Source organism: Pieris napi, chromosome 17 (assembly GCF_905475465.1).
Source record: "Pieris napi chromosome 17, ilPieNapi1.2, whole genome shotgun sequence".
Classification (NCBI taxonomy): domain Eukaryota; kingdom Metazoa; phylum Arthropoda; class Insecta; order Lepidoptera; family Pieridae; genus Pieris; species Pieris napi.
The window spans coordinates 10,336,314-10,351,594 of record NC_062250.1 but is presented as its reverse complement, the minus strand read 5'-3'; the positions used below and the strand labels follow the sequence as shown (position 1 = coordinate 10,351,594).

The 15,281-nt window shown below is 33.6% G+C and overlaps 1 protein-coding gene across 4 annotated transcripts in view; it reads left to right on the top strand.

Annotated features, from left to right (window-relative positions):
- The first annotated feature begins 99 nt into the window (after positions 1 to 99).
- Positions 100 to 15,281, top strand: part of LOC125057696 — a 47,134-nt gene continuing 31,952 nt past the window's right edge. The window contains exons 1-2 of one of the 4 annotated variants that reach the window (XM_047661507.1): positions 100 to 530; positions 1,157 to 1,290. In XM_047661507.1, coding sequence (XP_047517463.1) covers positions 431 to 530; positions 1,157 to 1,290 — 234 coding nt within the window. In that variant the 5' untranslated portion in view covers positions 100 to 430. The remainder of the gene's footprint in view (positions 531 to 1,156; positions 1,291 to 15,281) is intronic. The other 3 variants (XM_047661505.1, XM_047661506.1, XM_047661508.1) reach the window with 3 other exon arrangements.

The window sequence follows — 15,281 nt, the reverse complement described above, 5'->3', positions numbered from 1 at the left end:
AAATTTTCCTAGATAAATTAACGACAAATCTGTATAAGATTGGTGGTCACTGTTGTATTTTGGTTATATTTGTGCTTATGACTATTTGGAATATAATATATCGTTAGCTGTCTGAGTTTTGTAAATAGCAACCCCAAAGTAGAAAAATCAAAAATGGCGTTTTGTACAGCTGTGGATTCGTATTGCGCAATTTTTATGTAAATGTTCGAATTAAACCCAATTATTAAAATAATAAACTTGAAATAGTTATTGAGATGAACTCATAATGTTATTATTTTATCAGTTTAACCGCGAATATTGTGTAGTGGTTTTATAAATTAAGTTTGTGCCGAACTGTCATGGACCGTCGTCAATTTTTTGTGTTGTGGTGATGTATTGAAATAGTAAATAATGAAACGAAAAATAATACGGCTGTGCTAATAATGTAAATATGATGGCTGTGTTATGGGTGGTTTTATTTTGGGCCTCAGTGAGCCTACGCGCTGTGACTGGTCTACCCATTGGGGAAATACCTCAAGTCTACCCTCATGGTAAGCCATAAAATTATTTAAAAAAGAGTTTAAACTACCGGAAATGTTACAAAAACGTGATTAAAATAAAAAGGTACTTTTTATTCCTTCATCATATCAAATCATGTGCATATTTAAGATTAATAACCCTTTATCAATCTAAAACATACTTAGATGATGCTTTGTATTTAATTTATGTATTTCTGTTGCACCCTTGATTGTTTATTGGTAGGCCACACATTTTTGCCAGAAGATAGTTAAGTTAATTTAAACTTAAACGTTATTGTTTGATGCCTGAAAGTTAAAATTTTTGAGGCTTATACATTTCCGGTTTAGTAGATTATGAGTTACATAAATTTAATATTTTTAAAGTAAATATTATTTAAACAGCAATACAAAATATTATTTTCATCTATTCTCTCTAAATTAAAACTGTAAAGGAATCTAGCATGTGATCAATACAGTAATAAAAAAATAAAACTACAAACTTATAATTATAAAAATTGTCACCATAATTTACACATTCTTGGTTAGTACCAAGAAAGTGTAAATTATGAAAAAGGCTTATAAATTTTTTCTTCTGCACAAATTTAAAATAATAAATTAAAAATGTTAAATTAGTGAATTTTTCTGTCATATCCTTTTAGAGTCACATAGTGAAGAATATGTTGGTTGGGGCTCTGAGGGTGGTTTGTATACACTGCCAGCGCTGGCGTTGGTTTTAACAGCTGTTGGTCTCCTATTTGGCTGTACATGGTGTTACCAACATAAGGATTGCAAAGTGAGTACAGTACTAATGTTTTTTTATAGAATTACATAAAACTGTTTATAAGTCTTTATAATAAAATATTTATATGAAGGCATGTTAACTACATATATTTAATTTTTAATTATAGAGAAAATGTAGTATTTAATGAACCACAAATAGTCAAAGTCAGTAATTTGTTGTGTGATTTTGCATGGTTCAATGATTATATAGGTATTTTAAAATATGTACTTAAAATGGTAAAAGATGCATGACCCAGTAATTTATCTTATTTATAAATCTCACAAGGTAAAGGTAAACAAAGATATTAAATGAGGTTGTACTTAGAAGTAAAGATAACATGTATCATCAAACTTTGTATTGTTTCTTATAAGAATTGACAACAATTACTTTTGTCTAAAAATTCACATGATATAACCAAAATTTGAAATTTACTTATTGTTATATTTACAAGTGAACTGGTGTCTAGGAATTGAATATAAATAATTACCTGAAATTTGTCAAGTATAAATATAGGACCTTGCAGTACCACTATTATAATATATTTAATAATAAATCTTGAAGAAATTGAAAGAAATAATATGTATTCAGTTCTTGTTTTACTTTAACCCACATAATAGACAATAAAATTCAGCTGATAATGTATCGTAAATTATGTAGAATATAAATAATCTCGCTGTTTCAGTCTAATAAGAGTTGTATCTAATCACCAAGCGAGGTGAACGCCCTCCGCGTATGATAACTGCGTAGTGAAAAAAAGTGAATCACTTTACGCTGCGTTCATTAAGAATTACGATTGTGAATCAACATCATTGTTTGTTCGATTGCTTATTTTTCTTATCTGAATGAACTTATTAGATTATTGTAAAGTGCTAATCGGTAAACATACCGAGGTATTAATCTGTATGGCGATTCTATAGATAAACACGAACGGATTTAAACTCTACTCACAGTTGTAAGATTAGGCAAAGACGACCAATCCTTACTCTAGGGATGTGTTTGTGAGTGTATTTAATAATAGAGAATTACAGATTTAATTATATAAATATACTATACTACCATTGGCATAGTACGCCTATCTTAGTAGTATGTTGTAAAATACTACTATTCTGAAGAATCTGATCATATACATAAGCTGTATGTGTTAACTACAAACCTACTTCTAGACCTAGAGCAGTGTTGGCCTAGTGGCTTCAGCGTGCGACTCTCATCCCTGAGGTCGTAGGTTCAATCAGCATTTAATTTTTGCGCGAATGGTGAAGGAAAACATCGCGAGCAAACCGGCTTGCCTTAGACCCAAAAAGTCGTACGTGTTAGATTAACAAATGATCATGAAACAGATACAGAAATATGAGGCCCAGGCCTAAAAAGGTGTAGCGCCACTGATAATCTAATAAACTTACAGACCCCTATTTGTAAGAGAATGTCTTTACGATTCATCTCGGTAAACATCTTGTTGTATTGTAAATTAAAAGCTACAATATTTTGTTACTAAATTTAATTCAAGTTCTTAATTCTTTGGCTGTGATATTATTACAGGGTTATAAAATGCCTCGATAATTTTGAAAAATAAGATCGTTACAAAAGCGGTAATTAATGCAGTTCGGCAATTAAACGATTAACGGGATATTTAAAAATACCAAAAGGCATATTTTATAAATATAGCATTTAAGCGGGCTTCACAAACGTCTCAGCCTGTCTTAGCCCCGCATTTAAATTGAGACGTATCGAGTTACAAGTCTGCTTTGAGGGTCTCCCACAAACCCCTCATTAATCCATTCAACCATAATGTATCGTTGTTACTATTAGTCATCGGCTTGGATATTTGGCAGCTGATCGCTCTATTCTTAATTATGATGCATTTGACAAGATGCGGCTAATTATTCACCGCCTATATTGTTTATTTTTAAGTTGCGTTTAATGTCGGATGTAATAGGTGTTGGAGGCAACCATTAAAGGCAATTTGCTAGAATAAAAATAAAAGAAATCAGTGGAGCTACAACCTTTTTTTTCTGGGCCTCAGATTTCTGAATCTGTTTCATAATCATTTTTAAATCTAATAGGCAAGTAGGTGATCAGCCTCCAGTGCCTGACAGACGCCGTCTACTTTTTGGGTCTAAGACATGTCGGTTTCCTCACAATGTTTTCCTTTACCGTTCGATTTCATTATGTCTTTTAGTTATGACAGCGTATATAATAAAGTACTTTTATACTTTTTTTTTTAAGTTCTACCAAGTTGTATAAATCAGTTATTGTTTCGCCTAGAAGCAAACCTAGGACTTCAGCGTCAGACGCATATACACACTTCGTATATGCGGACGGTAGTTGGTAAAATATTTTTGGCAAATTAATTTATCAGCCGAACATTTGCTAAATGCAAACATCATTAAATATAAACCAAGCCCGTTCCTTTGTCGCAAATAAGGTAATGTAGATTACCATTAATAACAACAGATTTAATAATCTTCAATCCCGTTTTATATGCTAAATACTACTACATACAATTGTATCTTATCAAAAAATCAATTGAAATGCATGGTATTTTTAAAAATAATAGTTAATAGTATAATAATAAAGTAAAATAATAATAGTTAATAGTAATAATAGCTAATAGTTCGGGACCCATATTAATATGGGTCCCGAACTATTAGCAAGTTTTATCAAATAACCGATGTTTTTAAAGGACCGCAGATTTATGAACGAATATTATATATGTATACATTATACATATATTCAGATATCCAATTAGAAGTAAAATAATTAGTCCTAGTGTTTTTATATAGAATATCAAAGTATGTTACAAGCATTTGTCTGTGTGAATTATGATTTGAAATGCAAGCAGCATTTCAAATCATAATTCACACTATACGATCAATACGTTAAAGTCAAATCATTTATTTCAATTGGCCTATTAATAGGCACTCTTGAAGAAAATATATACAAGTTAAAAAATTACTCCAAAAGGTAGTTTCGTATGGAGAAGAATGGACAAGAAACTCCATACTTGAACAATAACATTGTTTATCCAATTTTTGTTGAACTTATGTTAATAATTTAATATACATAATTACAGGATTTTATTGCTGTTATTATATAACATTACCCATTCACATACACACGCAAACGCACACACACACACAATATAGTCTTCGCACAATACACGTATGTATTTATTTATTACCATACAAGGTACGGAATAACTGCACCCCCCGGCATAAATAATTTGTATTTAATTAAAATACACATACTAAAATTTTAGTTACTATATGGTATAAAATAAATAATGATATATTTAAATTATGAATTATTTTATTAAGGGCGTATTTTTCACTGTCGCTGTAGACACTGTAATTAAAGTGAAAGAGTTGAATAACCCCTGCTATTATACTCTTTTTCATAAAGTAGGCATTTGCGAATAGTTTTTTGGTTTATTTTGTCGCGGAATATAAAAGTTTAATCCGCGTATATTACTTGCGGAAATCATATGTTTCACACATGAATGAACGTTTTTCTCTAAAAGCGTCTGTTTAAAGTCTTACTTCAGGCTTTTATGAATTTTGGTTTGGGACAGAATTGATTTCGTTAGACGGAATACTTATAATGTAAATTGAAACGGACATATTTCGTCAAATAAATTGAAGTACCTATTTAATCTTTTTGCCTTGTTTTTACGCCTATTCCCACTCGATTTCTGAGCAATGTTGATGATGCTATACGTGTATTGACTAAGTGTATCCGTAGTGTAAGTCAACAGTCCTTGAATATTTTATAAATGCACTAATATTATAAAGAGGAATTTGATTGTTTGTCTACATTGAATAGGATATACAACTACAGGATTTGGTAATTGTTTTACCATTAAACGAAACGAAAAACGTAGGGTACGTTATCTCTGAAGGATATTAAAAAAAAAGATTTTTTATGAATTTACGAGAGTGTAATTAAAGGTGTAGGAAGCTGGAAAAAATTGAATGGCAAACAATAAAATACGGTGGAAAAAGTTGGAGGAGACCTTCTCATTTTGAACGTTTTTCTACGGACAAGGCTTACGCTGTTACAGTGTACTGCCTCGGGCGATAGCTGGGGGCGCCGTGGGGTTTTAGTGGGTATGCACAGCGGCGAATCCCACATAATCCTTCACTATCAGGAAACTGTGCCGCGGGAGTGTATGCGTAACGCCCCACGACAAAAAAAGATCTACCGAACAGGGGCTTATAAAAAAACCCTAAGGTGTGAAAAAGACTAATAAGAAATCCTAAATCGCTTACGCTGTCGAAACTATTGACAATAATGCAAAGTGTTGTAAGTAGTTTAAATAAGATATCAATATCTACAGTAAATATCGTAATAAAGAAATTGAATTGAATAGTCTTTTTACCCAGATAAGACGCTATAAAAAATCGTGCAAACCGTTAATTAATAAAAAGCTAACAGTATTTAATCATTTGTGAATGTAATATTAGTATTCTACCTTCAATGCAATTGTGTACGTTCATAATTATTTTGTATTAATGCCAAATTAATCTACATGAATTCAGTCATTCTAGCGTAAATGATTATAAAATTACGCATTTAATATGAATAAGATTTTATCAAGGAAATTAATTATAGTGCTTAGTTAGGTGCACAATTTATACATAAACATTTAATGCGAAACGAATAAATAAATGATTGTCGATGGTCGTAATAATAAATTACATCCGCATATTAATCATGGCTATGGCATGTATGTCTAATACCTCTTAATTATTGTACACCCGGGGTAAATTTAGCTTTATATACATATATTGAAACGGAAAGACAAAACAATTTCAATATGCAAAGACTAAAGCGACCATAAAAGCCATAGGCGTAGAATTGTAAATAAAAAATATACATATAAAATAAAAATTCTATAAAAAAATATAGAACTGAACAATCCAATAAATTTCATGTTGTATTGCGTGTTTAGATCGACCTTCCCTATCTATTAATCTAATTGGATCCTAATATTTTTGAATGGTAACACTGAATTGGAAATATTGATACGATTTTTGTATTCTCGACTTTTTTTATAATCTGTTTTACTATTCTGTGTAAAGAGTTGCTGTAATAATAACGAAGCTACGACAATGTAAAGGGTTTTGTCCTCCTGTCCTTGCCCGATAAGCAAGGGCAAGATTTATTGCTCGCTCTATAAATAGTCATAAAAGTAACATATTGGGTAATATACTGTTATGTTTTGATTCCCAAGTAAATTATCTTTATCTTTATAAGCAATAAAGGACCACCAACAAATTGTTTTACGTCCATTTTGATGTGGGTAAAAAGCAATTTAACTAAACATGCTTGAAGTTACAAAACTAGAATTCAATTCGTTGAAAAGCCACAAAATGAAATAAATCCTCGGCAAAATTATATCATCACGCGTTGGTCTTGATTAAAATGTTTCATAATTTATGAATCTGTTATAAACGAGGTCAGTAACCCGAATCTTCGCGTTGAAATGAAAGCATGCATTTTCGAAATGAAAGGATGCTTTCAATAGAAAATGTACTTTAATGAGAGATTACCGCGAACAGTAGTTTTTTCGTGTAACGAGCCAGAGTGCAAAGCGCCGCGGGGGCTAGTTATCCATAAGTAAATTAGGTCATTCTTTGGGAGCAATGCTCGAAAGAGCCGCTTATTTTTCCGCGTCTATAACTGCAAGGTATCTAAATGTTTTTAACGAATGGATTTCGCTTGTAGAGTACTGATATCTTAAAGGTTAAAGGCCAAGGTTCATATTACTATTAATGTTTGTCTTGTCTGTCAATATACAAAATATTGTTGTTTAATCTTAGCTGTAATTATTAATTTAATTTTTATTCCCCTATTCAAGTAAAGAGCGTACCAATTCTTAAAAGGCCGGCAACGCACTCGTGAGCCCTCTGGCATTGAGTGTCCATGGCGGCGGTATCACTTACCATCAGGCATCCTGCCCGTTCTGTCTCCCCATGTTCTATAAAAAAAAATTATCTTTTGTTGGTGTCGTTTTGTATCAACAGTAACTCGTTTTCAAGTCATTAATTAAATTGTAATATTTTTTTCATAACAGTGGTTGCCCAAAACAAATAAATGACAAAACTTTTAAATTATTTGAGAATACGGACGTATACGCAAAGAATATAACAATTACATTATACGCACGTCGTCGCGCTGAAATATTTTCATACAGGAAAAATAATCTTGTGAATTCTTTTCGTTGGACTTTAAAATGCTTCACATTAAAAACCCTAGACTACGCGCGAGACATTCATGCGATGACTGTTCTCGAGATGTGGAATTGCTATTATCTACCCTATCTTATAGTGACAAAGTTGGTTCTTGCGTGATTATTTGTGTTAGGTTATGCAGTGAGCGCAGTGGCGCTTCGAGTTGGCAGGGCGCCTGAAATGTGTGCTGAGGTTTGCCACCTCAGAATGAATAATGCGAAAGTTGAATTTGAAAAAGCAATGACCGGGGAATAGTTTAGAAACAGTTGACGTAACGCTATTAGATTGATCGCGTGGCTGGATGCGGACAAGGCTACGCTGTTATCGTGTCCTGCCCCGGGCGATTGCTGGTGGCGCCGTGGGGTTTCGCATTTCCCCATAAAAACAAGCTATTAGATTACCTAAATCAATGATACTATTAATTGTATAACTGTCTTTTCCTGTTCCATACAAAACATAAATATAATCAATTAATTATTAAACACAATATTCTTGTTTTATTTGTTGCAAATGACCTTTGTAAATTACCTACTTGTATCCTTAATAATAATAATATCTAGAATATAAATGTAACTATTACGATTAAAAAAACTAAAATGGAAGTGGGCTGGGCATATCATCAGATGACAGTCAAAATGGAGCAAGCCAATGCATTGGTACACAGGTCACATGAAGAGGATAAGGGGTACACCATTCCTAAGGTGGGTTGATGAAATAAGAGCCGTGGCACATGGACCCGAATTGCCCAGGTTAGAAATTTATGGTGACAATTGACTACTTATAATTTTAATTCTATGACTTATAAGGGTATTATTAGCAGAATTTTTGAATGAATCTAAAAAAAATACAAAACGACAGCCCTGATCCTAGCTGTTGTGTACCCCTATGCATTGCACCTCCCTCTTCCTACTCTGAGTAATGCACAGGCACAATAGGGGCTTGTTGACCTAGCGATGAACTTTCAAAACATTGAGACAGCGCTGCGCTTATTCGGTGACATGTGTACGAAGAACGTCCTTCGCGAAACGAGGACTATTCAAAATTTGTTTGTTTTATTATAGTATTTTTTTTTCGCTAAAATAAATTATGAATTCAGATAAAAAAGCAATAATATAAGCTACTCACTGATGGCCAAATAAAACAGAATGAAGGCAGTGTTTTGTTTTTATGAGCGGACGTCCCACTAGCCTACGCTTTCTGATAATATGGCCATTCTTGAATGCCTTGACACTTCATGAATATGTTTGATTTTTTAGGACACGACTTATTATGAATCCTCCTGCCTGAAGGCCTCCTCCTCCAACTTTTAAATAACTAGCGGTCCATCGCAGCTTCGCACGGGTTGACATATATTTAAAAAAAGAAAGATAGATAGATATGTTCTTTAATATCGTGGAACATTTTTTTGTTCTATCATCAATAGTTTTCGCAGCGCATGCGATGATTAGGGCATCGAAACTCGGTTCAATTTTGAAAACCCGGGTTTTCGGGTCTAAGAGTAATCAAAACCGGGTAGACCGGTTTTTTCGAGCATTTCGGTCTTTTTATTGATTTTTTAAAAAAATGCACTAATCTGCGTTTATATATCGATTTCCTACAATGAATACAAAATATAAAGGATGAGGAAGAATTTAAATAAATGAAACAGTACTTTATAAATTACAAAAACAGTTTTAATGTTTAAAAAAGTGATAAAGATTTATTTTTTCTTCAGAATATCTTAAAACTTAGTAAGTAATCGACTCTTTTTTAAATCACAGACTTGCAGAGATTAGTTTAAACATTAAATTGCTGTCGTTTGCTTAATAATTAGGTCTTTATATAATTAACTAAAATACTAAGTAAAAAGTAGTTATGCATTTGACACATTATTTAAACAACATAGCTAAGACATAACCTCTGACAATCTGACCACTTTAGAAAAAAAGAGAAGAACGCTCTCGCTGTCGCGTACCGCCATTCTCGAAGAGTGCTATTACTACCCTCACAGTAGTAAGCTAATCGTCTGATGGACAAGCTGATCCAGTTTCAGGAGCATTATTATCAGTAGCAACAGCTTGACTTAACTATGTGTTTAGTTCCTCTTCATTTGTCGAAGTAGACAACTGAATGTCAATTTCTCGCAGGTCTTGGTCTGGCGCTGGCAAATTTTCAAGAGGTATATTTTGTTTTTTGGTTGTGCGTCTAATCAGATTAACAATTTTGTTTAGCATTTCATTACCTGTAGGCCGATAAAAACAGTTTTATCTTCATTTTGAATGTTCTCAAAATATTTACCCGGATTTGTCAAGTACTGTAGTGTAGCTTGAGTTAGTATTTTTTTGCGTATCGTTTGTTCGATGCAGTTGCCATTTTTTTACTTAGTGGTGTCTTCATTTCATCCATTTTCTTCAATGCAAATTTTAGGGAAACATCAGCTGTAACTGTAAGTAATTTGCATCGCGTCGACATAGCGCCTCGACAACAGTTTTAATAACATCCAATATTTTTTGGATCTCATCTTTATTTCTCCAGTCATCATCAGTAAATACAATATCTGTTTTTAAATCAATTAAACACTTCGCTACACCCTCCCCTCTCCACTGCTCCACACTTCATTCTGTGAATCATGTCTTGAGATGGACGCGCGGAACGCGAATTTAACTTGCAAGGCTTGTTTTATTGGTAGGAACGTAGCAACCAAGCTACTTTTTACGATTTAAATAATAATTTATCAGAGGTCTTTTTATTCTGTTTACTAATTACTGCATACGAAGTTGCTTAAACATAATAAATAACAATAACACATATATTTAAAAAAAACCCGAAAAACCCGAGTTTTAAAAATAAAACCCGGGTTTTTTTGAAATCCTCAGAACCGGGAAAACCCGGGTTTTTTCGGTCCGGGTAAACCCGGGCTCGATGCACTAGCGATGATAGATTTATAGGCATTTTTTACACCTTGTGTAACATTATTGTAGTTTAAACAGGGATCCTTATTTTTTCTTGCAATTATAATAGCCTATATTAATCAGTGATAATGTAGCATTCAAATGGTGAAAGAATTTTTAAAATTGGTCCAGTACTTTTCGAGGCAATTCGTTACAAACATGCTTCTTTATAATATTAGTTATAGACTACTCACTAAAACTCAATTTATATCTTATAGGCAATTGACGATTCAAAATTAGATTGACTTTTGTGTGTTTCTATGTTAATTCGAAATGTATTAGTGAATCACCCGATCAAAGAGAAGGCCACGTTTGAGTGCTAAGCCTTGACTCGCGGTGAATCAGCAGATAAGCTAATAACGGCCTTGGGGTAGGTCGCGTTTTGGTTATGTGGAAGAATCTATTTTTATTTTGGATAGCGTTTAATTGTTCCTATATGGAGTTACCATGAGCGTCCATTATTAGATGTCTGTTAAAATGGTCGGACTTGAATTCGTGTATGCGGTGATGTAAGTATTTCGACTATGTATTTGCGTGTTGCTCCAACGGGAATGTGAGTCCTCCTATTTCACCATGCCTACAGCTGATAGAGAACAAATCTTTGTTTTTAATTTATTTTATTATTGTTTATTACTTAAGATGTCATGTGGAACATGGTGTATTGGTTGCAGCTCCTTACAAACGTTGTGTAAAACAAAAAACTTGGCGGTGAGTTTGTTTCTAGTTCTTCTTCTCTTCCGTTCTACGCCCTTGATTTGAGAACTGGCAGTAAATGTAAAATTAGAAGCATTTAATATGAATGTAAAAAGTAGCACAACCTTACCGGTACTATAAAGACAAAGTCTATTGGTGCGCGGCCGGGGATCGAACCTTCGACTTTGATGAGAGTAAAATCACTTCTATGCAGTATGGATTTTTCTTCTTTGTGCGCAATTTTTCTCGTACAGTAATGGCACGTCTCACGGCGTGTGACTAGTACTTATTAAGCTTTTAACAAAAAAAAATAAGATACACTTTTTTTTTAATGAGTCAGTACATTTAAAGAATATTAAAAGATGTTCGAAATTAATAGGTCATTTAATTAATAATTTTCATATTCGGAACAATATTTTAGTAAGTTTGAGTATCGTTTCAGACAAACATAGTTTTTACGGATTAAAAAGATCGATCTGTATAAATAAAAGAATTTAAAATACAACACAATACCACACTTCTTTTGTAAAAGTCGTCTGTTATCCAACAAATCACAATCGCTGGTCGCTTTCATTGATCGTTCCGTTCCATTAAACAATTAAGCATCGTGTGCGACGGACTTCCTTTATTGCACATATATACACATATAGAGAAAAGTTATTCTCTCTTTAATGGGGCAATTTAAAGGTTTCTGATAATGTAATTCCCAGGAAGTATCGTAAGAAATAGCCATGCTTTCTTGTCCAATCAGAGGCACGCGACACGATCCGTCTTTTGTTTTGACCAATCACAATCACGGTGATACGCGCCGTCGTCTTTTGTTTTATATTCTAAGTTCTAACCTATATGTGCAACATTCGTAAGCCCTTTGAACTTCTTGTTGTTATCTCCTATGGGGTATTCATAGCCCAGACAACGTATTCCGTATGTGAATATTCAATACGATTTTGATTTGGGAGTCATGCTCACAAGAGATGAAGCATTGAATGCCAATACAAATAATTCAAAATTACTCCTTTACACTACTTTGGCAACCCACGTGGATACTTATGTTAATTACCAACAATGATACTGCAATTTTGTTTTGCAAACGTGTGTGTGAGAAATAGGATGTCAGTTTGAACAGCTTATTGTGAAGATTAGCAACTAAATGCTCATTTATTTAAATTCAAAAAAGTTTAATTTCGATATTCCTTTTTCAAAATTTAGTCTTGAGCACTGCCACTAATTTATTAGGGAAATGGTTTTGATAAATCTCGACTTAGGACTTGGTAATTTTTCGTTGACTCTCGCTATTATTCTGTTCGTATCTACGCCAGAGTACGAGAGCCAACTTCAGGTAAACCCTTGGTCATAGAGCTATGAACTTGTTACAGTATCAGGCATACAAAAAAATTATCTCCATCTCAGAGCTTAGGTTTAATGCGTCGTTTGTGCCTAAAGATAGGAACATCTGTTTAATAACTGGCACAAATTAAAGCGTGCTTAGTCATCGAGATAAGACATGTTTATAAATAGTGGTCTCCCGTCTCACTCATATCCTGTGCCCGTATCTTGTCAACAAGAATCTTGGGTGTACAATCAAACAGTCACCGTAGACCAGAGTAATTAACTCTTCTCTTCGGGCCTCGTGACTAATGCCGTCTTTCACTAGAGGACCTTCTTAATGTAAGAAAAAGTATTCCGAGGTTACTTAGTATATCTCAAGATTTCAAGACTGATGTACCTTCAGTAATAAAGACTACGAAAGAGAAGAAGAATAATGATGCGTTAAAGACTGACTAAGAATAAGAGTGGCACTGACCATTTTTTACTATATTTTCTATCGAATTGTTGAAGCAGTGTTGGCCAAGTGGCTTCAGCGTGCGACTCTCATCCCTGAGGTCGTATGTTCGATCAACGGCTGGATCAATGGACTCCTTCTAAAACATCGTGAGGAAACCGACTTGCCTTAGATCCAAAAAGTAGACGGCGAGTGTCAGGCACAGGAGACTGATCATCCACTTGCCGATTAGATTAACAAAAGATCATGAAACAGATACAGAAATCTGAGGCCCAGACCTAAAAAAAAGTAGCTTGGTTTTTTATCGCATTGGTGTTAAGCTGTAATGGTACAATGTTAACTTAATGTATTAATCTCTTTTGCATAATACGGAAATATACATAACGTATAGGCAGAGTGTCTTCTAAAATAAAAATATATCATACATACTATATTACGCGTGTCTTGCGCACCCTGCATATATTTAGTTGCACATTACCTAAATTCACAAGAATTGTATTTATAATTAGTTTAGATTTAGGTTTTATTTTTTCTTGTTCTGTTTATATTATGTTGATATTTAATTGTTATATTAATAAGTAGTCTATTGTATTAGTATTGAGTCACTGTAACAATAGAAAATATATAAATATTTTTGTGATCAGATAAATTTGTAAAACTCCGCAGAAAAATCGATTAAAGGTCGATTCACACATATCAGTGAGCCCACAGTTCCGGCACAGTACCGCATCAGTGATAATTATTCTTTCAAACATTCTCTATGGATGTATTCACACTTGTCAGTGTCAGTGTCGTCTCAGTACCGTCAGTGTCAGTGCCGGCACCGGCCATCACGGACGTGATCGGCGACAACGATATTTTATCACGGATCACTGACGCCGCTGCATCGAAATAAAAAATATTATGCATTTTAAGATATTCAAAATACTTTCTTTCGTCTTTAATTAATTCTTTGTATAATGTCACGAATTCTCCTTCTGATTCTCTTAACTTCCATGCTTCATGTACACATTTTCTTTTTTTTCCTCGATTCTGTTCTTCTTCTTCGTCTAAAGCAATGGCTATCATAGCTAATTCTGTGTAATTGAAGAGTGCCATCAAAACAATCGACGTCAACGCTAGTCTGAAGGGAACGTCGTGCACGAAGACCCGCAGAGATCTGTACTGATATGTGTGAATTGAAGCACTGACGCACCACTGTAGCACGGATACGGAACTGTAACGGTACTGTGCCGGAACTGTGGGTTCACTGATATGTGTGAATCGACCTTAAAATCTTTGAAATGTTTCGTGAGCGCATCTCAGTGAGTCATCAACACTAACTACGAGCTAATTACGATGTGACCACGTGCTCTCCTTGAAATGTTGATAACCACAGCTCCTTGTGACTTGAATAAACACTATTAATTACGTTCCAGTCTCATTATATTATGAGCTGTTAATTGTTTTATCAGTAACATTGTTATATATTGTATTATGTTACGCGTAACTTATTGAAGATGAAAAACCTATATGAATAGAAAGGTTACAAATGGAAAGTCACTATGATGATGTGTTTAATCTCCTTATATATAAAATTCTCGTGTCACAATGTTCGTTCCCATTCTCCCCCAAAACGGCTCGACCGATTCTTATGAAATTTTATATTCATATTCAGTAAATCTGTGAATCGGCTACTATCTATCTTTCAAACCCCTAAATGTTAAGGGTGGTCCACCCAAAATTTAATTTTTCATTTTTTTGATAAAATTTTTTGTTTTTATTTTTTTATGATACAGCATACAAAAATACATATACATTTCACCGCTCTACAATCAACCCCTATTTTTTATTTGTTAATTAAAATCTAATGACTTGAACTCTGAGTTTTATATAGAGAAAAATTCACAGAAATCCGAACAGTCCTTGGGTAGCATAGCAAAATGTTCCATGTTGGTATGCACTAAAAAGGTAGGCTAAGTAAAATCACATTAAGGAGAAACGAATTTCGCAGGGGCAGCTAGTAATATATAGAATTTTATATAAAAAGCCTTAATCAAGGGTAGGAAATTAAACACTCCATTAATTACTTGATTCACTATAATTCACTTTACATAAACTGTAAGTAGTAAAAACACTTAAAAGTTAATCGAAGAATGCCCGTGCGCATGCCATAACTTGTTTTATACACTATTCTTCTATATATATATATATATATATATTATATGCCTTCTCCGACTCGACCATTCCACTTCGGGCGGATGTTGTACGTAAATTGTAAACCGCCGAACGAGACAAATCAGCAACTATGGCACATGCGCGCTTGCAGCAAGATTCTTAAGAATATGTTTATTTTATTTATGTATTAACACTTCGTTGCATACAGAA